The sequence below is a fragment of the Nerophis ophidion genome, linkage group LG26, assembly GCF_033978795.1.
Source record: "Nerophis ophidion isolate RoL-2023_Sa linkage group LG26, RoL_Noph_v1.0, whole genome shotgun sequence".
Lineage (NCBI taxonomy): Eukaryota > Metazoa > Chordata > Actinopteri > Syngnathiformes > Syngnathidae > Nerophis > Nerophis ophidion.
Window position 1 is genome coordinate 14219965 of NC_084636.1, and position 25854 is coordinate 14245818.

At 39.4% G+C, this 25854-nt stretch overlaps 1 protein-coding gene and 1 long non-coding RNA gene across 2 annotated transcripts in view; one reads left to right on the top strand and one right to left on the bottom strand.

Moving 5' to 3' along the window:
- rasl11b (RAS-like, family 11, member B) overlaps nt 1-11419 on the bottom strand; it is a 31725-nt gene extending 20306 nt beyond the window's left edge. Inside the window, exon 1 of the mRNA XM_061888036.1 lies at nt 11306-11419. Coding sequence (XP_061744020.1) covers nt 11306-11315 — 10 coding nt within the window. The 5' untranslated portion in view covers nt 11316-11419. The remainder of the gene's footprint in view (nt 1-11305) is intronic.
- The window catches only part of LOC133543465 (uncharacterized), a 30713-nt gene continuing 8065 nt past the window's right edge, over nt 3207-25854 (top strand). Inside the window, exons 1-3 of the long non-coding RNA XR_009804387.1 lie at nt 3207-4274; nt 7000-7056; nt 10820-10883. This is a non-coding gene — a long non-coding RNA (uncharacterized LOC133543465). The remainder of the gene's footprint in view (nt 4275-6999; nt 7057-10819; nt 10884-25854) is intronic.

Consider the following 25854-nt stretch of genomic DNA (forward strand, 5'->3'; position numbering starts at 1 on the left):
GAGGTCCTGAGTTCAAGCCCGGGCTCGGGATCTTTCTGTGTGGAGTTTGCATGTTCTCCCCGTGACTGCGTGGGTTCCCTCTGGGTACTCCGGTTCCCGGAGTATATTGTATGAATATAAAATAGTGACATACAAATAAATCAAGAATTTGTATAAATAAACGCGTATTTGTAAATATATTTTTGAGATTTGAAAATACATACAATTAAAATGTGTAAATACAAAAATGTGACATACAAATAAATCAAGAATTTGTATAAATAAAGGTGAATTTGTAAATACATTTTTGAGATTTGAATATAAATAAGCTTGATTTTTTTAAATTTGTATTTGTAATGAATTTGCATATGAGGATCACTTTTTGTGTTTTTGCGTCGATGAGACATTCCTCCCACAAACCGTATGCACAAATAAATGTGACCTACACACTCCCCTGAACAACCAGCAGAGGGCACTGCAGCCAGAGTGGTCAAATATGATACTTGTCATTGATTCGGAGTTTGCATGTTCTCCCCGTGACTGCGTGGGTTCCCTCCTGGTACTCCGGTTCTCGGAGTATATTGTATAAATATAAAAATGTGACATACAAATAAATCAAGAATTTGTATAAATAAACGCGTATTTGTAAATATATTTTTGAGATTTGAAAATATATACAGTTAAAATGTATAAATATAAAAATGTGACATACAAATAAATCAAAAATTTGTATAAATAAAGGTGAATTTGTAAATACATTTTTGAGATTTGAATATAAATAAGCTTGTTTTTTTAAATTTGTATTTGTAATATATTTGCATATGTGGATCACTTTTTTTGCTTTTGTGTCGACGAGACATTCCTCCCACAAACCGGATGCACAAATACATGTAAACCTACACACTCCCCTGAACAACCAGCAGAGGGCACTGCAGCCAGAGTGGTCGAATATGATATCGATCATTGATTCGGAGTTTGCATGTTCTCCCCGTGACAGCGTGGGTTACTCCGGCTTCCTCCCACCTCCAAAAACCTGCCCCTGGGGATAGATCGATTGGCAACACTAAATTGACCCTAGTGTTTGAGTGTGAGTGTGAATGTTGTCCGTCTATCTGTGTTGGCCCTGTGATGAGGTGGCGACTTGTCCAGGGTGTACACCGCCTTCCGCCTGAATGCAGCTGAGATAGGCTCCAGCACCCCCCGCGACGCCGAAAGGGACAAGCAGTACAAAATGGATGGATGGATAGAATTTAAGAATTGGAAATGGAATGAACGGAAGGTACACGGACCAAGGTTCACCTCCGAATGGGATATTTCTAATTTCCCAGCAGTCTTGAATGCAACATTAACACACGGCTTATGTGATGTTTTTGAATGTCAGCCGGCTTTTTAAAATGTCACTTAATTGTGTAAGTCAGCGATTACATAGTAGTGGTTACTGTTCAAACTGTGTAATGTTACCGTAGCCAAAAATATTAAATATTCTTGTTTTAATGAATACTTAGGCCTACTACGCTACTGTATTTGATCATTGGTCATTATTGTGGTACTTAAAGTATTTTCTGAGGTGGCAATTGTTGAAAAAAAGTTTGAAACCCGGACAAAAAGTTGTGAATGATGAGATCAAAGTTGAGTTTAAGCACAAGTTCTTCTTAAACAGAACACGGCGTGCTTTCTTGTGTGTGACAGGATCCAGATATCATGTTTGATGATGTCCTCTTCGCCGTCTCCTGCCGGGCGGGAGGGGGGACACGGAGGCCTGTCTTTGCGATGCAGGCTGGCCTGATACAAGACACAAACACCAGGCGATATTTATGTGTTCGTCGGCTTAATTATGTGGTTTGTTTTGACGTCGGGGTGTGCACGCTGACGGACGAGCGTGGGATTAGACACCTGTGCACACACTCCTGCACGGACACGAAATATCCCGCTAAAGTGTGTGTGTTTATTTTTTTTTCTGAAATAAAAATGTTTTAAAGCCTTACTGAAATGAGATTTTCTTATTTAAACGGAGATAGCAGGTCCATTCTATGTGTCATACTTGATCATTTGGCGATATTGCCATATTTTTGCTGAAAGGCTTTAGTAGAGAACTTTGACGATAAATTTCAAAACTTTTGGTCGCTAATAAAAAAAAGCCTTGCCTTTACCCGGAAGTAGCAGACGATGTGCGCATGACGTCACGGGTTTTAGGGCTCCTCACATCCTCACATTGTTTCTAATGTGAGGATATGAGGAGCAAGAGCTATTAGGACCGAGAAAGCGACAATTTCCCCATTAATTTGAGCGAGGATGAAAGGTTCGTGGATGAGGACGTTTAGAGTGAAGCACAAAAAAAAAAGCGACGGATCCAGGTGACGGCAGTGGGACCGTTGCAGATGTAACTAGACACATTTACTAAGATAATTCTGGAAGATCCCTTATCTGCTTATTGTTTTAATAGTGTTATAGTGAGATTGTAAAGTCATACCTGAAAGTCGGATGGCTGCGGTGAACGCCAGTGTCTCTCAGAGAAGCCGAGGAGCCAAGATCACAGCTGCCTTTTTAAACTGCAGGAGGAAGTCACATAATCCACTGAAGTCTCCGGTGAGAGCCGACTTAACATCACAATTTTCCCATCCAAAAACTAGCTGGTTGACGTAGAGAAACATGTTCGATTGACCGCTCTGTGTTAAAGCTTCACAACAAACTAAGAAACACCGGCTGTGTTTCGGTGCTAAAGGAGGCTGCAATCCACCGCTTTCCACCAACATTATTATTCTTTATAGTCTCCATTATTAATTGAACAAAATGCAGAAGATTCAGCAACACAGATGTCCAAATTACTGTGTAATTATGCGATGAAAAGAGACTACCTTTAGCCGTGTGTGGTGCTGGGCTAGTAAGTCTCCTACAAGCCGAGACGTCACAAACACGCGTCATCATTCCGCGACGTTTTCAACAAGAAACTCCGCGGGAAATTTAAAATTGCAATTTAGTAAACTAAACCGGCCGTATTGGCATGTGTTGCAATGTTAATATTTCATCATTGATATATAAACTATCAGACTGCGTGGTCGGTAGTAGTGGGTTTCAGTAGTTGCATCACAAACTTGTGTGCTTTGAGCTTTTCAGCTTGGCTCTTCTTTAGAAGCTCATTAATCCCCTCTGTGTGTGTTTTTTTGTTTTACAGAGTCAGGAGCAGCACACACACACACACACACACACACACACACACACACACGCACACACACACACACACACACACACACACACACACACACACACACACACACACACACACGTCCTCCAGGGATCACCGAGCCCAGAACGAACCGGCATCCAAGTGGCCGGCACTCACGCACGTGTTTCCACGACCTGGTGCCCAGACAAAGCTAAGTCCTCTTGCTAACCACACTGTACGTGACGCATTCAACACCGCTGGGAAATGGCAAAAGTCGAGCGCGAAATGGAAAATATAAGCTACTATTTGTTTTGACTGACAGTCAGCAGTTTCTGTCTGGCGGGACTATTGGGGAGAACCGTAAGTCTGAGTTGATGACTCTTGAGTTTTGGATTGCAGAACAGCTGATCTGAGTAAGTTCAGTCAAACCGGAGTTTGTCCACTGAGTGCTAAAAAGCCATGATCTATGAGTCGTCATCTCAGACTATACATACTCAGAATTTTCACTTAAAGGCCTACTGAAACCCACTACTACCGACCACGCAGTCTGTTAGTTTATATATCAATTATGAAATATTAACATTGCAACACATGCCAATACGGCCTTTTTAGTTCATTCAATTACAATTTTCAATTTCCCGGGGAGTCTCTTGTTGAAAACGTTGCGGAATGATGACGCGTGTTTGTGACGTCTCGGGTTGTAGCGGACATATTAGACCAGCACCACTTGCTGCTAAACGTCGTCTCTTTTTATCGCATGATTACACAGTAATTTGGACATCTGTGTTGCTGAATCTTTTGCAATTTGTTCAATTAATAATGGAGACGTCAAATAAGAATGCTGTTGGTGGAAAGCGGTGTATTGCAGCTGTCTTTAGGAAACTGAAACACCGCCGGTGTTTCTTTGTTTGTTGTGAAGCTTTAACACAGAGCGGTCAAGCTAACATGTTTCTCTACGTCAACCAGCAAGTTTTTGGATGGGAAAATTGTGATATCAAGTTGGCTCTTACCGGAGACATCAGTGGATTTTGCGTCCTCCTGCAGCAGCTATCCAAAATGCAGCTGTGATCTTGGCTCCTCCATTGGCTTCTCTCAGAGACACAGGCGTTCGCCGCAGCCATCCGACTTTGAGGTATGTCAGTATAATCTCACTAGAATACTATTGACACAATAAGCAGATAAGGGATCTTCCAGAATTATCCTTGTAAATGTGTTTAATTCCATCTGAAACGCACCCACGGAGCTGTGGTTTTTTTATTTATTTTTTTTTAAATATTTTTTTTAGTGCCTCACTCTAACTTTCCTCATCCACAAATCTTTCATGCTCGCTCAAATAATGGGGAAATCTTCGTTTTCTTGGTCCGAATACCTCTTGCTGGTGGTGGCCATGATTGTAAACAATGTGAGGATGTTTTTTATTAGCGACCAAAAGTTGCAAACTTTATTGTCGATGTTCTCTACTAAATCCTTTCAACAAAAATATGGCAATATCGCGAAATGATCAAGTATGACACACAGAATGGACCTGCTATCCCCGTTTAAATAAGAAAATCTCATTTCAGTAGGCCTTTAACCTGCTTCCTGCAACACTCTTCAGCCCGGTTAGCTAACCAATGATAAAAATAATAATAATAATAAAATAATAATAATAGATTGGATTCATCTAGAACTTCTCTGGACGTTAAAATGGGACCCTTTGTCCCCGTTCCCATGGCCCACAACTTTGAAAAGGCTGTTAAAAAACCCACCTTTTCAAAACTGCTTTGAATACTGCACAAAGTATCTCATGACACAATGTTCCCTTTCATTTTGCCCATTTTATGTTGGTTGTTTCTATTATGGTGCTGTATGGGCTTTCATGAAAGGAGCAACAAAAATGTATTCAAACACATGCAAAATGTCTAATAATGCCTGAAATAATGTATCTTTGTGGGTTTTACTAGAAACATGAGCTTTTGTAAGGTTTGCAAACACAAGAGTTAGTTTTTTACTCAATATGACAGTCTATCTGTGTTGGCCCTGTGATGAGGTGGCGACTTGTCCAGGGTGTACACCGCCTTCCGCCCTAATGCAGCTGAGATAGGCTCCAGCACCCCCTGCTACCCCGAATGGGACAAGCGGATGGATGGATGGACAGTATAACTGTCATACTACATATGAAAGTTATATAAACAGAACTTCGAAACCAAACATGCAATATGTGTAAAAATGCTTGCATTAATGTATCTATGTGACTTTTACTAGAACTTAATGCTTTTTTTAAGGTTTGCAAACACAAACATTTTTTTTTTTTTACTTAATATGACAGTTTAACTGTCATACTAAATATGAAAGTTATATAAACATAACTCCAAAATCTAACATGCAATATGTCTAAAAAAATGTTTGTATTAATGTATCTATGTGACTTTTACTAGATTCAGGTGCTTTTGTAATACAAAAAATTGTTTTTACTCAATAGGACAGTGTCCCACTCAATATGACAGTTAGTTAAACATAACTCCTAAACCAAACATGCAAAATGTCTGATGTCTGAAATAATGTATCTTTGTTAGTTTTACTATAAATGAATGCTTTTGTAAGGTTTGCAAACACAAAAAAATGTTTTTTTACTCAATATGACAGCTTAACTCTCATACTAAATATGAAAGTAATATAAGCATAACTCCAAAATCAAACATGCAATATGTCCAATAATGCTTGTATTAATGTATCTATGTGAGTTTTACTAGAATCAGGTGCTTTTGTAAGGTTTGCAAATACAAAAAATTGTTTTTACTCAACATGACAGTGTCCCACTCAATATGACAGTTAGTTAAACATAACTCCTAAACCAAACATGCACAATGTCTAATGTCTGAAATAATGTATCTTTGTTGGTTTTACTATAAATTAATGCTTTTGTAAGGTTTGCAAACACAAAAAATGTTTTTTTACTCAATATGACAGTTTAACTCTCATACTAAATATGAAAGTAATATAAACATAACTCCAAAACCAAACATGCAATATAAATGGTAAATGGGTTATACTTGTATAGCGCTTTTCTACCTTCAAGGTACTCAAAGCGCTTTGACACTATTTCCACATTCATCCATACACACACACATTCACACACTGATGGAGGGAGTTGCCATGCAAGGCCCTAACCACGAACCATCAGGAGCAAGGGTAAAGTGTCTTGCTCAAGGACACAACAGGCGTGGCGAGGTTGGTAGAAGGTGGGATTGAACCAGGAACCCTCAGGTTGCTGGCACGGCAACATGTCCAATAATGCTTGTATTAATGTATCTATGTGAGTTTTGCTAGACTCAGGTGCTTATGTAAGGTTTGCAAATACAAAAAATACATTTTACTCAATATGACAGTGTCTAGTTATACATAACTCCTAAATCAAACATGCAAAATGTCTAATAATGCCTAAAATAATGTATATTTGTGACTTTTACTAGAAACATGGGCGTTTTTAAGGTTTGTAAACACAAAAATGTATTTTCTACTCAATATGACAGTAATGTTCTTCGAATCCTGAGATAATGCGAAAAAAAGCAGTGTTTCCTTTTGATTATGTGTGCGTGTTTTTGAGTACCTTTTAAAATCGCTATGTAAATAAATTGAATTGTTATTAATATTCATTCAAACACTTGGCTGTAAGCTATTTACAAATTTGTCACATTTGTTTTGATTGACAGTCTGCAGTCATGACAACAAACTTTTTACTGTAGTTTTTTACTTTGACTTTTGACTTTAATTGATATGCCTGATAAAATGTAGTTTGATATACTCTTTTCGAGCATGTATCTATTTTTCTCAAATTTTAGTTGACATTTTTTTTTACACATTTCCTTGTTTTCCAGGTGTTCTGGATGGTGGCAATAGACGCGTCTAACACAATTGAAGTACTTTAGACATGGGTAAGTACAGAAGTTCGTCATTCACATACTAATGTCCAGCGTTGGGACTAATACGTTACAAAGTAATGCATTACTGTAACGCCGTTATTTTCGGAGGTTACTTGTAGTCTAGCGCGTTATTTTTTATATTCAGTAACTCAATTACCGTCACTACATGATGCGTTACTGTGTTATTTTACGTAATTTTTTTAATGTAGTATCGGCTAGAAACTGAGAAGATCTATGTATGTTTTACTCCACTTAGTTCTGCCTCTGCCTCTGTCAGTACGTCTCTGCAGAACCCAGCATTGTCCCACCCACAGAACCATTTGATTGCCTCTGCGTGAAACCAATCAGCAGTGCGTATCCAGAGCGCATGTAACAACCTCATTTTGCGGTGTGTGTATATGTGTGTGTGCGTGTGTGGGCCACGGACAGCAAAACCCTGTCTGTCTGAGAGAAAGACAAGCAATATTGGCCTACAGTTAACAACTAAGTTATTTTACTTTACCATTTCTGTGTTGATTGAGCTGTGTTGAAGCAGCAAAAAAGGACATTATGTTAAATGAAGAGTTTCTGTCTCTGATAGTTGATATAATAATGTAACTGCATCATAAAGCCTACATAAACTCCATGGTGTTCAGGGGTGAATAGGCTCTCCTATTAATAATAATAATAGATTTTATTAGTAAAAAAAAAAAAAAAAAGCACTTTACGTTTAGCAAACAACCTCAAAGTGCCACAGTGTAAAAAAATAGTAATAATAAAAAGATAATGAAAAAAACTAAAATACAAAACTAGAAACAGCCCAATAACTAGAACCAGCATGCATATCTATAAAAAGGATTTTTTTTTTTTTGAAAAGGGTTTTAAAGCCTTTTTAAAAGCATCCACAGTCCGAGGTGCCCTCAGGTGGTCAGGGAGAGCGTTCCACAGACTGGGAGCAGCGGAGCAGAAAGCCCGGTCTCCCATAGTTCGTAGCTTTATCCTTGGAGGTTGTAGGAGGTTAGTCTGTTTGGAACTGAGGTATTGAGCATATGTCAGCATGTTGCCCCACTTTTAACTGTTTTTTTCAAACGCTTATTGCAAATGTTTACTTACAGTAAGTCATTCATTTGACTTATTGTCGCATGCTAATGTTTTTAAACTAGCTGTCTAGATCAGAGACTCTTCACCTTCGTAACTTCTGGGCACAACTTTTCCACTACAGACGGGCTCAGGACCAACTTAAATATTGGCACTGAATTACTTTTGTTTTTAATCATATTCAATAATTATATGTAACTCACTTTCAGTTTAACAGGCTAAACATTATCAAATGATATGCAACCACGTGTTAATCACAAAGATTATTAAGGCTTAGGACAGGCTGATTACAAAAGTAAATATACTGCAAAAAAAGGATTCATAAAAATGGATGAAAAATACATTTACATACAATAATATATTTGTTTTTGTCAATTAGCTGAAAGTGCAAATAATCATAATGATAATTGTTGTACTTCTCTATGACTTTAGCTCTTCTTCTCTTTGTTTTGAGATTGTACTTACTGCCACAAGTGGTGGAAAAGTGTATTACAATTGAGTATGGGCCGCAGCTGAGAAAATATATTTTTTAGCAGCCCAAAAATGGTTAGGAAACACTGGTCTAGCTCCTTTACTACAGTCTGCATTTTTAGTCCATAACAACAAACGTTTTTATAACATTTTTCCAGTTTTATACTCAATTGTTAGTTGTTTTGATTTTTTATAATTTACCAAATTACTCTTTGTTGATTTCTACATGGGTAGATTTAAATCTAATGTACCCCAAAAATACATAATCACCCTAAATCATCTTTAAACTGACATTTTACATTATTTATGTGCACGGCCATTGTTGAATGACGTACAGTATTTCATCATCACAAACATGGTTGACCACTGCAATAAGTTAACATTTATTTTGATTTGGAGTCTGCAGTCATAACAAAAACATTTTTTTTTCACATTTTGCCATAAGTTCACAGGTACAATTTTGTTTTATAAACAGTGAAACCTCAATTTACGAACTTAAAAGGTTCATAAACAGGGTTAATAGATAGAAAAGATTGTATGTTGATGCAATTTTCGCCATAAGAAACAATGTAAACATGAATAATCGGTTCCAGTCTTGACAAAAGTCCATATCATAGTAAAAATGTGTATGCTTTGAACACAATATTAAGCAATATACAAGGGAGTGTTTGATAAACTTTCTATTCAATAGCAAAGTCTAAACAACAACAAGCTCAACTTTCCTCATATCCAGTCGCCCTGCTGACACGCACACACTGTCACTAATCCTGAGGCGCACTCACAGTTTGAAATCCTAAAAAAAAAAACCTCCTCAAATTTAAACACCCAGGTTTGCTACAATGGTTAGGAATAAAAAATCAAATCCACTTTACATTGTTGGTTAATCTTTCTGGTGTAAGGGAGGGGGGAGGTGGGATAAGGCAGTGTCGACAGCGCTGTGGATACTTCCTGAATGTTTCAAACCACACATTGCTTCTTCCTTGCTTTCTTAGGACTCATATTGAGTTAGAAAAACTAGAAAATACTGTAAAAAGGCTAAAAAAAAAAACAAAGCACATTGGCTAACGACAGAATGAGTACCGGAAATCAATTAGCCTGTCCATAATGGATGTGCTGCCGGTCACAAAATGGCACACACTGGGTGGATAAAATGTTCGTACACTGTGACAAGATTCATACACCAAAGCATTATTTTTATTCAGTCTGTGGTTTCTAAATCAAAGTTTGCATAATGAGAAGTTTGTAAATCGAAGTGAACTCTTTGGTTGTGTATCTTAGGGCAGCGTTTTTCAACCTTTTTTGACCCGAGGCACATTTTTTGCATTGGAAAAAAACCAAACACACCACCAGTGCAAATCATTAAAATATGAAACTCGATATTGACAGTAAAAAGTTGTCGGATATGACTTTAAACTGTAACCAAGCATGCATCAATATAGCTCTTGTCTCAAAGTAGGTGTACTGTCACCACCTGTCACATCACACCCTGACTTATTTTGAGTTTTTAGCTGTTTTCTTGTGTGTAGTGTTTTAGTTTTTGTCTTGCGCTACAAATTTGGTGGCTATTCCTGTTTTGTTGGTATTTTCCTGTAGCAGTTTCATGTCTTCCTTTGAAGCGCTATTCCCCGCACTTGCTTTGTTTTAGCAACCAAGACTATTTCATTTGTTTTTATCCTTCTTTGTGGGGACATTGTTGATTGTCATGTCATGTTCAAATGTACGTTGTGGACGCCGTCTTTGCTCCACAGTAAGTCTTTGCTGTCGTCCAGCATTCTGTTTTTCTTCACTTTGTCGCCAGTTCAATTTTAGTTTCGTTCTCCATAGCCTTCCCTGAGCTTCAATGCCTTTTTTTAGGGGCACTCACCTTTCGTTTATTTTTCAGTTTAAGCATTAGACACCCTTTTACACCTTTTGATCCCGACAAAGCAATTAGCTATCTGCTGCCACCTACTGATATGGAAGAGTATTACACAGTTACGCTGCCGAGCTCTAGACAGCACCGACACTTAACAACAACACATGATTTGCAGACTATAACTGCTGGTTTGCAAAAAAATATTTTTAACCCAAATAGGTGAAATGACATCATCTCCCACGGCACACCAGACGGTATCTCACTAGCGTGCCTCGGCACAGTGGTTGAAAAACAGTGTCTTAGGGTGTTGCTCGTGTTGTGTGACGCTATTTTTACATGACTTTAGTTGACATTTTACTACACTTCTCCTAGTTTTTCACAAATGCACGGCTTCTGGATTGTCCCTGCAGACCCAATTGAAGCACTTCAGACGTGGGTAAGTACACAAGTTCATTTTTTTTTACTACATGGGGTGTATTGAAGGACTGCTGGAACACAAAGGCACATGTTCCTTCACTTTAGCACATGACTGTTCCATTAGAACAGGGGTCGGCAACCCAAAATGTTTAAAGAGCCATATTGGACCAAAAATACGAAACCAAATCTGTCGAGAGCCGCAAAAAAATATTTCAAAGCCATATTACATACAGATAGTGTGTCATGAGATATACATTGAATTAAGAGGACTTAAAGGAAACTAAATGAGCTCAAATATACCTACAAATGAGGCATGATGATGCAATATATACATACAGCTAGCCTAAATAGCATGTTGGCATCGATTAGCTTGCAGTCATGCACTGACCAAATATGCCCGATTAGCATTCCACACAAGACAATAACGTCAAAAAAACTCACCTTTGTGCATTCACGCACAACATTAAAAGTGTGGTTGACAAAATGAGACGGAAAAAAAAGTGGCATAAATCACGTCCGAGAAAGTCGGACAAAGTTGTACATGCAAACAAACCACAGTGAGTTCACAGACCCCCAAAATTAGTAGGACAAAACGGCGCTCGCCAAATATTCGAATCAGTGAAGCATGTTTAATATGAACAGTGTGCTTTATGACAATTAGGGAGATTTGTCATATTTTTCCTCCTACAGAAACCATATTAAAACAAAAAATATATTTTTCCCTTCATTTTTTCCATTTTTCATACATTTTTGAAAAAGCTCCAGAGAGCCACTAGGGCGGCGCTAAAGAGCCGCGAGTTGCCGACCCCGCATTAGAAAGACCTGATGTAGAACAGGACTGCCCTTTTCAACCATGGGAAATTATGCAATTTTACCTACCGTATTTGATGGACCATAGGGCGCACCGGATTATAAGGCGCATTAAAGGAGTCATATTTTATTTTTTTTTCCCGAAATTGAAAACACTTCCTTGTGGTCTACATAACATTTAATGGTGGTCCTTTGGTCAAAATGTTGCATAGATTGTTTTACACATCAACTCCAATGGCTTTTTTTTTTCACAGTCTTTTCAGGTTGTGCGGTTTTGTGGGCGGTCTTATTTATTTCTTTGTTGCAGCGGTGTAGCGTGCAAGGACAGGAGTGGAAGAAGTGTCAAAAGATGGAGCTAACTGTTTTAATGACATTCAGACTTTACTTCAATCAATAACGGAGCAGCATCTCCTCATCCGTGGCTGGCTAGTGCAACAACGCCAGGAATGTGTCCTGTGAAAAACCGTCCGACCTTCCTTGGGTGAATAATGTAAACTCACTATACCGGTAGTTTTTAGTGCTTCCACAGCGAGGTATAAGTAAGAACTTTACGCTACTTTATATTAAAAATGGCAACAGCAGAGGATGAATGTCCCATGACAAGATAGTGAAAAAGAAGAAGCTTATCGACTACGGTATCGCCACGGACTACAGTGGCGGACAAATTTTCAGGACTGATGCATCAGCGGGTACCAGAATGTAAAAAAAAGTTGGTTTTGCATAACTTTGTGAAACAAAACACCAGATAATATGTCTGCTAATGGGTGCCATTTTGCAGTCCTTATACACACACCATAGTAATGCGTGTATCTCTGGCTACGGTAGCCGTAATGAGCCAACAATCTATCAAGCGGTGCGGCTTCAAAGTCATAATAAAACATTTTGACAGATTTTTGAACGCCGTGTGTAATGTTCTTTATTTTCAATGGAACATTTAAAGTTTTGGTGTTGTTTACTGGCATCTGTCAGGTTCAAACACTGATGACATCTTTTAAACAGACGAGAAGCAAGGAATCATGCAGAGACAGAGTTAAATTTTGCTCAATTGAGGAAAGACGTTTTTTGGGCTGTTCTCGAGTTACAGATCCAAACTACACTCCAAGGTTTAGCCCACGTGCTTCCTCTATTTATTTGGGAGGTCCCTGATTACGTCACTGAGGGAAGGGGGTAATCTCGACAGCTCCAGTTAGACACAATATATGATTATACAAAAATGCAATTGTGCTGACAGTCATGATTATCGCCCTGTCTCTGCTTTGTCTGCATTACGGCGGTGTTCGGCCTTGGCAGTCAGCAGGCCGTTCCTGGACACATACCCTGATACGAGACAACTTCCAATCTTTTGGATTTCATCTCTTTGATGGAGAAGTACTACTTCAACACAATTGATAATAACTATAGCAACGACCCTTAAGCATAAAAAAATACTGGTCACACTTATCATTACAAAATGTACCAAATAAAATTGCTACGAGGCCGGTAAGCACAACCAGAATTATTCCGTACATTTGACGCACCGGGTTTATAAGGCACACTGTCGATTTTTGAGAAAATGAAAGGATTTTAAGTGCGCCATATAGTCGGAAAAATACGGTACTTGGTCTAAAAATATTTTTTGCAAACTAATATTTATAATCCGCAAATTACATGTCGTTGTTGAGTGTCTCTGCGGTCTAGAGATGGGCAACGTAACCTTGTAATACTGTGTAATATATGTAGGGGGCAGCAGGTAGCTAATTGCTTCGTAGGCCTACTTTTTAGACAAGAGAATTAAAGTTAAAAGTACCAATGATTGTCGCTAACACACTAGGTGTGGCAAAATTATTTTCTGCATTTGACCCGTCACCCTTGATCACCCCCGGGAGTTGAGGGGAGCAGTGAGCAGCAGCGGTGGCCACGCCCGGGAATCATTTTTGGTGATTTAACCCCCAATTCCAACCCTTGATGCTGAGTGCCAAGCAGGGAGGTAATGGGTCTCTTTTTTACAGCCTTTGGTATGACTCGGCCGGGGGGTTTGAACTCACGACCCACCGATCTCAGGGATGCATGGATGGTTAAGGTTCTGGTTTGAATTCATATTGAACAATTGTGTCAGGTATTTGATGAGAACAACTTTATATTGTCATTATAGGCTACATTTTTCAGTATTTTCTGCTAGTAGTGTGCCTGGGGATTAAAAAAAAAGGTTGGAATAGGCCAGTGTTTCTCAAACTGTGGTGCAGTACGCCAAAGAATTACTTGATGAAAGTACAGTGTTTTATTTTCCTATATTCAAACACAGTGTTACTGTTTAAACTGTATGTAATTTTACAGGGGCCAAAATATTAAATATACTCGTTAAATAAAATCTCTGCCTTGTTTTTAATGAATACTTATGCCTACTACGCTCCTGTATTTGAACGTTGGTCATTAGGGTGGTACTTGGAGAGTGTAGTGTTTTCTGAGGTGGTGAAAAAAAAAGTTTGAGAACCACAGATATAGGAGCTGTGTTGTGGAAGAAGAGAGGGCCAAATTGCCCCGGGCAAGGATAGGATATGTGTTCATGAAGGGTACATGGTGTACGTGACAAACGGCGCTGAGGACAGAAAAAAAAAAGATGTGCGTCAGCCATCAAAGCGGGAAAAAGAGCTGATGCTTTTACGGCCTTTAACAACGTCCTTGAACCGTTGTCCACATGAACGCCACGCTCGTTCGTCTGCCTGAGCATGTTGAAGATTGAAACATGCGCTCCAAAAAAGAAAAGAAAAACCCATAGTTTCCTTTTCTCTGTCTTATTATTTTTCATTTTTTTGGCTGATTTGACACACACAAGCAAGTCAAGGTGACTGTGGCGGTCTTGCTGTCGGCGAGCACAACATAAAAAGCGGCGTCAGAGGAGACAGGGCCGACGGCGCTTGAGCAAAACATCCACGGTATGACTCACAACTATGGAAGTAGAATTGTCTCACATCATAATAATATTAATAGTAATAGATTTTATTTGTGGTACAGCTCGGTTGGTAGAGCGGCCGTGTCAGCAACTTGAGGGTTGCAGGTTCGATCCCCTCTTCCGCCACTCTAGTCACTGCCGTTGTGTCCTTGGGCAAGACACTTTACCCACCTGCTCCCAGTGCCACCCACACTGGTTTGAATGTAACTTAGATATTGGGTTTCACTGTGTAAACACGCTTTGAGTCACTAGAGAAAAGTGCTATATAAATATAATTCACTTCACTTCATTTGTAAAAAGGACTTTACATTGAGCAAACAACTTCTTAGTGTTACATTGTATTAAAAATAGTAATAATAATAAAAAGATAATACACATAAAGATAATAAAAACTAGAACAGCCTAATAGCTAGAACTACTATGCATATATCTATAAAAAGGCTTTTTCAAAAATAAGTTTTTTTTAAGCCTTTTTTAAAAGCATCCACCGTCTGTGGTGACCTCAGGTGGTCAGGGAGAGCGTTCCACAGACTGGGAGCGGCGGAGCAGAAATCCCCGTCTCCCATAGTTCGTAGCTTTGTCCTTGGAGGTTGGAGGAGGTTAGCCTGTTTGAAGCGTAGGTGTCGTGTGGAGGATTTGGGGGTAAGTAGTTCTTTGAGGTAGAGGGGGGCATTTCTATGAAGGCACTGGTGGGTTAGTAGGGAGACTTTGTATTCAATCCTGAGTGGAACAGGAAGCCAGTGAAGGTATTTGAGAGTTGGTTGTGACATGGTCGTATTTCCGCACTCTCATCAGGATCAACTTATATATCACAATATCATATTAATAAATATGCATATATGAAAAAGTATACAAATACAAATGTGATACACAAATAAATAATTTGTATAACTAAACGCATATTTGTAAATATATTTTTGAGATTTGAAAATATATACAATTAAAAAGTATAAATATAAAAATGTGACATTCAAATAAATCAAGAGTTTGTATAAATAAACGTGTATTTGTAAATATATTTTTGAGATTTGAAAATATATACAATTAAAATATAAAAATGTGACATACAAATAAATCTTGAACTTGTATAAATAAACGCGTATTTGTAAATACATTTTTGATATATGAAAATATATACAATTAAAATTTATAAATATAAAAATGTGACATACAAATAAATCAAGAATTTGTATGAATAAACGTGTATTTGTAAATACATTTTTGAGATTTTATTATAAACTTGCTTGATTTTTTAAAATTTGTATTTGTATTGAGTTTGCATATGTGGATCACTTTTTTAACTTTTGTGTCGATGAGACATTCCTCCCACAAACCGGATGCACAAATAAATGTGACCTACACACTCCCCTGAACAACCAGCAGAGGGCACTGCAGCCAGAGCGGTCAAATATAATTAATATTTGTCATTAATTCAGAGTTTGCATGTTCTCCCCGTGAATGCGTGGGTTCCCTCCGGCTACTCCGGATTCCTCCCACCTCCAAAGACATGCAGCTAGGGATAGGTTGATTAGCAACACTAAATTGGCCCTAGTGTGTGAATGTGAGTGTGAATGTTGTTTGTCTATCTGTGTTGGCCCTGTGATGAGGTGGCGACTTGTCCAGGGTGTACGCCGCCTTCCACCCGATTGCAGCTGAGATGGGCTCCAGCAAGAATGAATGTCCCATAATAAGAAGACAGAGAAAAAGAAGCTTATCAACTATGGCATCGCCACAGAGGGATAAGCGGTAGAAAATGGATGAATGGATAGTTTGTAATAGTTTAATAGTGTTTGGGGCATGTCCAAGGCCAAGGGAAAGACCCAGGACACGTTGGGAAGACTATTTCTCCCGGTTGGCCTAGGAAATGCCTCGGGATCCCCCGGGAAGAGCTGGACGAAGTGGCTGGGGAGAGGGAAGTCTGGGCTTCCCTGCTTAGGCTGCTGCCCCCGCGACCCGACCTCGGATAAGCGGAAGAAAATGGATGCATTGTTTGTAATATTATTTAGCAACATGTTTTGAATTAATACATTTGTAGGAGCCAAAATGCTGTTTAAGTTCATTTACATTTTATGGAAGGTGCTTTATGTTTATTCAGCCAAAACGGGACTATTTACTTTATGTGCATGCTTAGAATAATTATAAGGTAGACTTTATTTGTATGTGAGTGTGAATTTTGTCGATCTATCTGTGTTGGTCCTGCGATGAGGTGGCGACTTGTCCAGGGTGTACCCCGCCTTCCGCCCGATTGCAGCTGAAATAGTCTCTAGCAACCACAAAAAGGGACAAGCGGTAAAAAATGGATGGATGAATAAATAATTTGATGACGTAACTGTTTAAATTGCATACCGTATTTCCTTGAATTGCCACCGGGTATATAGCATGCGCCTGCCTAAAATTACTGCAGGGTCAAACTCGTTTTGCGAAATAATTAGCGCATGCTTAGTATTACCGCCGGCTCAGGATTAACGCCAGGTAGAACTCGTTTCGCTAAATAATTAGCATATGCCTAGAATTTCCACCGGGTCAAACTCGTCACGTCACGAGTGACACTTCACCTGTCATTTTCAAAATGGATGATGCTGATTTCAATAATTTGAAATCGCATAAAGGGAAGAAGATTAAGAGCTATTCAGTAGGATTTAAAGTCCAAGCTATTGATTATGCTAAAAAGAACAGTAAGCAGCTATGTTTTATTAATATACCATAGCTGCGTGTGTCAAATATGAGTCATTAAATGACTCCCGCCTCCTGGTGGTAGAGGGCGCTAGTGATCCTTCTTGCGACTACTCGGCTACAGAAGAAGTGACAGCAAGCAGCAAGAGTGAGCAGCGATCGTTTATTTTTTCCTCTAGCTTGCACTTTTAACATGGAGGATTACATATCTAAAATAAAACAGTTTTCTAAAGTGGACTTTCAATCGAAGCAGGAGACATCGAGACAGAGAGACTTTTAAAACTGAAGAAAGATAAGGAAGACTTTGATAAACAAGTTATTGATGCTTTTGATCAGAAGGAGCTGGCATGGATTACATTTATAAGTAAAGGTAAGACCATAATAACGTTTTTTTAATTAAATGTGCTTTTCATGATGGCATCCTTACATCACACTCAAATGTTTACTGCATGCCTTTGGTAAAAGCCGGAGTGAGAAGAGGTTTTAAAATAATTAGCGCATGCTTGCCTTTACCGCATGCCTTTGGTAAACGCCAGAGTGAGAAGAAGTTTTAAATTAATTAGCGCCCCGGCGGCAATTCAAGGAAATACGGTATATGGCGGAAGGATCTGTGTGGTAAGATGGTTTTGGACACAATGTATTGTGGGTAATGGCAGTCAGGTATGCTGGAATCAAGCCACCCAGTTTTTTGACTTTACTCTTTCTTACCGTAACAAACTCGCTTCGTTTTGCCATTCATTTGTTCCCACGTCGTTATTGTTTTACCTTTTTGGATGATTAAGTTCACAAGTAAACGACACAAAACGAAGAGGAGCCTCTGGAGTTTTGCTAGTTGTTGCCGCGGGAGAAATGAGGAATCTACGACATTCGTAATCAATGAAATAACACAGAAAGTACAAAGAATCAATCAGCGAGTTTTCTTCTCCCTCCCCTCGTTAACGTGCAACGTGATTAAGTGTCGATTTTATAACGCCGCTTGTTCCATCACGCCTGCAGACTGTGTCCGCGTGCTCCACGCCGCTTGGAAGTGGGTCAATCAGGCTGTTGACTTAAGGCCCTCATGCAAACTGACCTTTTGTTTGTCAGCGTGATGGCGGCTCTCAGGCTGCTTTCAAAGATGACGAATGATCTTTGATGTGTGTCATCTTTTATTGTTAGTGCTCATTTTTATGCCCCAGTGGGGAACACAACTCGTCATGAAACGAAAGACAATGTCTGTGTGTCTCGTTGTCTACTTTGACCTACATATTGTCCTGACAAAGTCTACTTTTACAATACATGCAATGTTGTGTGCATCTTAGGGCTGGGCGATATGGCCTTTTTTTAAATATCTCGATACTTTTTGGGCATATCGCAATATACGATATACATCTCGATATTTTGCCTTAGTTGAATGAACACTTGAAGCATATAATCACAGCACTATGGTGATTCTATGTGTCTACATTAAAACATTCTTCTTCATACTGCATTAATATATGCTCATTTTAAATTTTCATGCAGAGAAGGAAATCACAACTAAGCCAATAACCCAAACTATATTTATTAAACAGTTATTAAACAGTGGCACAAACATTCATGTCATTTCCAAAACAGAAAGTGACAAGAGACATTTTAAAACAATCTATTAGTGCACTTTTGTGCATGATGTCACTAGGATGACATATCAAAACAACACTAAATTAAAAGTGCACTTTTTGTACAGAACGCCACGACAATAGTTTAAAACAAATAAACAGCACTTTTGTGCATGATGTCACACAAGATATTTCAATAACTGTCAAATAATAATAAGCTGCATAATAGGAAATCAAATAGTGTATGTCCTTTGCTATGTGGTAGGTTACTGCAAACATTATCTCCTTTTGTTGTTGAGTATTTTTTTCATACGGTGTTGAACTGGAAATGTTTGCCTCTGCATTTTGACGGTGTTGGCGTGTGGCACTGAATGGAGATGTTGACATGCGGAGTAAGCACTCTTCATTCTCAAGCAGGTGACTTTTCAAGTGATGCTACATATTAGCAGTGATGGTACTTTTTGTAGCAACACTTTTGCCCCACACCTGACAAATTAAAGTTGTCTATTCGACATAGTCCCACTTGAAGCCAAACCACCGCCAGATGATGGCCCCCCTGCTGTTTTTCTTCAGAAATAATTCTGCCTTCATTTGTTACCAGATTCGCACCTTCTTTTTCTCGTATTACCACTCGCACGGCTCCACTAGGATCACAGCTAATGTTACCCATGCTGCTACCTCTCTGTATATAAGAAGGTGCGCTTGCTGTGTGTGAGAAGGAGACAAGAAAGAGTGGGAAGAGTTTGTAGTGTAATGCCCACAGCTAAAAAAGCAACTGTGTGAGAACGTATACTCGAATATCACAATATAGTCTTTTTCTATATCGCACAGAGACAAATCCGCGATGTATCGCCCAGCCCTAGTATATCTCTTATTAATTAGGACCCCTTTTTGAACGGAGTTGGTTTACTTTCACCATCACTGTGGTACTTCTTTCGCTTTTTGACTAAAACATTTTGCCTGAAAATGTCCTTTACTTGTTTTTCGTGTGCCGTTTCGGTGAGACATTGGCAATGCTCCAGTATGACCATTTCAGTCCCGAGTAATTAAGGTTGTACGATATACCGGTGGTATAGTACACAAACCTTCCCAATTGTTAGAAAGCCCACTGTTTAATATGTTTAATATGAGTATTTGGTAAACCTCGTTTTGTCCTACTAATTTTGATGGTTCTTGAACTCACCATAGTGTGGACTGTGACGCAACAATTTGTTTCCATGTAAAATCTTCCACTCCTTCTTTGTATCATTTTGTCCACCAAAAGTTTTATGCTGTGTGTGAATGCACAAAGCTGCGCTTTGTTGATGTTATTGACTTGTTGGCGTGTGAATCAGGCATATTTGGTGAGTGTAAGCAGCTAATCAATCCTAACATGCAATTTAGAATAGCTGTATGTACATATCGCATCATTATGCCTCATTTGTAGATATATTTGAGCTCCTTTAATATCCGTTACTTTTATCCTTTTTGTACATAATTTATATTAGCATGTGTCATGACACATTATGCGTATGTAACATTGGTTGCATTTCAGATAGTTGTTTGTGTGCCATGTTGTCCCAGACCACAGCAAACATTACCTAACTTGCAAATTGTAGAGGTTGCCCTCGAATGGGTTCCTCGGACCACCATACACTGCCACGAGAACTCGGATTTCTGAGTACAACACTGCTTTATTTGTATACAGATTGCTCCGCTTTTGCTTTCCAGCAAAATGCCTTTCTTTTTCCAAGTCCGTGTCCCTCTCTCTCTTTCTCTGGTTTCCACTCCAACTCCTACCCCGTGTCTCATCTTGGCTGCTGCTAATAAAGGCGACAGGTGATTTGATAACAAGATCCACCTGGGCCATCCACTCACCTGTCGTTGTCTTCGAGGCCGGTACTTGCTCACCCTGTTCTGCGGCAGGCCCGCAGACCACGCCCCCCTCCACACAAATATTGTAAGAAATCTATTAAAAGAAGGAAGCCTGTTGTTTCCTTTAACTTAGACACAAACATCTATACCTTTGGCCATTAAAAGCCAGTAATTTCCAGGAGTTATCACACCTTCCGAGAAGCCTCCATTTTACAAATGGTTTCTAATGTTGTAAAAATTTGTAAAATAAATATTACATTCCAACATTTTTGTCAGCAAAGATTTGTGTCAGCCTGCAAGACATAGTCATTTTGATAGTAGGCTATTATAGCTAATATACACACTTTCATCATGTGTTGCCTTCCGTTTAAGACTTGTATACGGATTTTAATTTTTTGCGGCTCCAGACAGATTTTTTGTTTTTATTTTCAATCCGATATGGCTCTTTCAACGTTTTGGGTTGCCGACCCCTGTTCTAGAAGTAGAGCGTAGACCTTGATAAACTTAGATTGTCCATCTGTTAGCAAGTTCATAGTTGGAGTGGTGCCATTATTGTTCCCCTGATGTCGTAATATTCTTTACCCGCACTTTTATCCAGATTTTCACCCAGAAAAGTACTGTCTCACGTCGTACAAATATGAGAAAACACCAACGCTTGTGGTGTCTTAAGACTTATACTTATACACTCTCTATGTGTATGATAGTCCAATATTATTTATTTATTATTGTCTTGACATAAACTAGTCAGTATTTACTTTATCTTGTCCCCCGACCATTGTGACTCCCTCATTGTTTATAGTTTGTGTGGCCTTCCCCGCCGTGCACATCCCTTTCTAGTTAGCGCTGATTCATGCTGGTTCATCTTTTTCTTGGCCTTGAACACGACAATGGTGACGTGTCGTCGTCAGTGTGTCACTCGCTGAGTGGGATGGAGGTCTTATCCAACAGCTGTGCTTTCAAAGGGGTTGCACGTGTGCCTAAATTAGGGCAGTGGTTCTCAAACTTTTTCCACCAAGTACCACCTCAGAAAACAGTGGGCTCCCTAAGTACCACCATAATGACCAACATTAAAACATATTAGCGTAGTAGGACTAAGTTTTTAATTCATTAAAAACAAGGCGGCGTATTTAATATTTTCGGGCACTGTAACATTCAATCAATCAATGTTTGCTTATATAGCCCTAAATCACGAGTGTCTCAAAGGGCTGCACAAGCCACAACGGCATCCTCGGCTCAGAGCCCACATCAGGGCAAGGAAAAACTCAACCCAGTGGGACAATGAGAAACCTTGGAGGGGACCGCAGATGTGGGGACTCTTCCTCCCCGGGGGTGACCGGTGCAATGGACGTCGAGTGGATCTGGCATAATATTGTGAGAGTCCAGTCCATAGTGGATCTAACATAATAGTAAGAGTCCAGTCCAAAGTGGATCCAACATAATAGTGAGAGTCCAGTCCATAGTGGATCTAACATAATATTCAGAGTCCAGTCCATAGTGGGGCCAGCAGGAGACCTTCCTGAGCGGAAACCTGTGCCCCCCCCTCCACGAAGGAGAGGGGGGCACAGGTTTGGCAGAAGAGAAACGGCAGATCAACTGGTGTAAACGGGGGGTCTATTTAAAGGCTAGAGTATATAAAGTTTTAAGATGGGACTTAAATGTATCTACTGAGGTAGCATCTCGAACTGTTACCGGGAGGGCATTCCAGAGTACTGGAGCCCGAATAGACAACGCTCTATAGCCCGCAGACTTTTTTGGGGGCTCTGAGAATCACTAATAAACCGGAGTCCTTTGAATGCAGATTTCTTGCCGGGACATATGGTACAATACAATCGGCAAGATAGGATGGAGCTAGACCTGGTAGTATTTTATACGTAAGTAGTAAAACCTTGAAGTCACATCTTAAGTGCACAGGAAGCCAGTGCAGGTGAGCCAGTACAGGCGTAATGTGATCAAACTTTCTTGTTCTTGTCAAAAGTCTAGCAGCCGCTTTTTGTACCAACTGTAATCTTTTAATGCTAGACATAGTGAGACCCGATAATAATAAGTTATAGTAATCGAGACGAGACGTAATGAACGCATAAATAATTATCTTAGCGTCGCTAGTGGACTAAATGGAACAAATTTTAGCGATATTACGGATATGAAAGAAGGCCGTTTTAGTAACATTCTTGATGTGTGACTCAAACGAGAGAGTTGGGTCGAAGATAATACCCACATTCATTACCGAGTTGCCTTGTTTAATTGTTTGGTTGTCAAATGTTAAAGTGGTATTATTAAATAGAGGTCGGTGTCTAGCAGGACCGATAATCAGCATTTCCGTTTTTTTGGCGTTGAGTTGCAAAAAGTTAGCAGACATCCATTGTTTAATTTCATTAAGACACGCCTCCAGCTGACTGCAATCCGGCGTGTTGGTCAGTTTTAGGGGCATGTAGAGTTGGCTGTCATCAGCATAGCAGTGAAAGCTAACACCGTATTTGCGTATGATGTCACCTAGCGGCAGCATGTAGATGCTGAAGAGTGCAGGGCCAAGAACCGAACCTTGGGGAACTCCACACGTTATACTCAAAATTACATACAGTTTGAACAGTGACACTGTGTTTGAATCTAGAAAAATAACACTTTGTACTTAAGTAATGAATCACATAAAAATAATTGCCTACAGAAGTTAAAGTACCACTAGATCAGGGTTCGGAAACCGAATGTGTTGAAAGAGCCATATTGGAGCAAAAATACAACAACAAAAATCTGTCTGAAAAAATTAAAAGCCTTATATAAGTTTTATAATGAAGGCAACACATGATGTAAGTGTCTATATTATCTATAATAGCCTACTATCAAAATGACTATGTGTTGTAAGCTGACGCAAATCTTTGTTGACAGAAATACTGAAATGTAATATTTATTCTACACATTTTTACAACATTAGAAACTTTTAGTAAAACGGAGGCTTTTCAGAGGGTGTGATAACTCCTGGAAATTACTGGCTTAAAATGGCCAAAGGTAAAGATGTGTGTGTTCAAGTTAAAGGAAACGGAAACTACAAATATACCTGATGCGTTACGTACATACAGCTAGCATAAATAGCATGTTAGCATTGATTAGCTTGCAGTCAGGCACTGACCAAATATTCCTGATTAGCACGCCACACAAGTCGATAACATCAACAAAGCTCACCTTTGTGTATACACGCACAGTATAAAATGTTTGATGGACAAAATGAGACAAAGAAGGAGTGGTGTAAAACACGTCTTTCTGTGGCAGCATCATGGAAATTTGTACATGTAAAAAAATTACCGTGCGTTCAGGGACTTCCGAAATTGGTAGGACAAAATGGTGTGCGTCAGTGAAGCATGTTTAATGTAAACGGTGGGATTTATAACAATTAGAAAGGTTTGTGTCATTTTTGTCCTCCTACAGAAACACAAGTAGAACTGAAAATGTATTTTTTTCCTCATCTTTTTTAATCGTCATATATTTTTGAAAAAGCTCCAGGGAGCCACTAGGGCGGCACCAAAGAGCCGCGCATTGCTGATCCCCGCACTAGATGACGGCCGTGTACCACTTTTGGTACACATACCACAGTTTGAGAATCACCGGTCAGTTTTTCAGAACTATGTTGATTAACAAGGACCCCGACTTAAACAAGTTGAAAAACTTCTTCGAGTGTTACCTTTTAGTGGTCAATTGTACAGAAAATGTGATGTACTGTGCAATCTACTAATAAGGACACAAGTAAAGGAAATTGAATGAGCTCAAATCTACCTACAAACGAGGCATAATGATGCAATATATACATACAGCTAGCCTAAATAGCATGTTAGCATCGATTAGCTTGCAGTCATGCACTGACCAAATATGCCTGATTAGCACTCCACACAAGTCAATAACATCAACAAAGCTCACCTTTGTGTATACGCGCACAGTATAAAACGTTTGATGGACAAAATGAGACAAAGAAGGAGTGGTGTAAAACACGTCTTTCTGTGGCAGCATCATGGAAAGTTGTACATGTAAACAAACTACGGTGCGTTTAGGGACTTCCGAAATTGGAGTGCGTCGGTGAAGCATGTTTAATGTAAACAGTGGGATTTCTAACAATTAGGAATGTTTGTGTCATTTTTGTCCTCCTACAGATACCAAAGTAGAATTGAAAATATATTTTTTTCCTCATCTTTTTTAATCGTCATACATTTTTGAAAAAGCTCCAGGGAGCCACTAGGGCGGCACTAAAGAGCCGCGCATTGCCGATCCCCGCACTAGATGACGGCCGTGTACCAGTTTTGGTACACATACCACAGTTTGAGAATCACCGGGCAGTTTTTCAGAACTATGTTGATTAACAAGGACCCTGACTTAAACAAGTTGAAAAACTTATTCGAGTGTTACCTTATAGTGGTCAATTGTACAGAAAATGTACTCTACTGTGCAATCTACTAATAAGTACACAAATAAAGGAAATTAAATGAGCTCAAATCTACCAACAAACGAGGCATAATGATGCAATATGTACATACAGCTAGCCTAAATAGCATGTTAGCATGGATTAGCTTGCACTGACCAAATATCAATCAATCAATCAATCAATGTTTACTTATATAGCCCTAAATCACTAGTGTCTCAAAGGGCTGCACAAACCACCACGACATCCTCGATAGGCCCACATAAGGGCAAGGAAACTCACACCCAGTGGGACATCGGTGACAATAATGACCCAGAGGGACATCGGTGACAATAATGACCCAGTGGGACGTCGGTGACAATAATGACTATGAGAACCTTAGAGAGGAGGAAAGCAATGGATGTCGAGCGGGTCTAACATGATACTGTGAAAGTTCAATCCACAATGGATCCAACACAGTCGCGAGAGTCCAGTCCAAAGCGGATCCAACACAGCAGCGAGAGTCCCGTTCACAGCGGAGCCAGCAGGAAACCATCCCAAGCGGAGGTGGATCAGCAGCGCAGAGATGTCCCCAGCCGATACACAGGCAAGCAGTACATGGCCACCGGATCGGACCGGACCCCCTCCACAGGGGAGAGTGGGACATAGAAGAAAAAGAAAAGAAACAGCAGATCAACTGGTCTAAAAAGGGAGTCTATTTAAAGGCTAGAGTATACAAATGAGTTTTAAGGTGAGACTTAAATGCTTC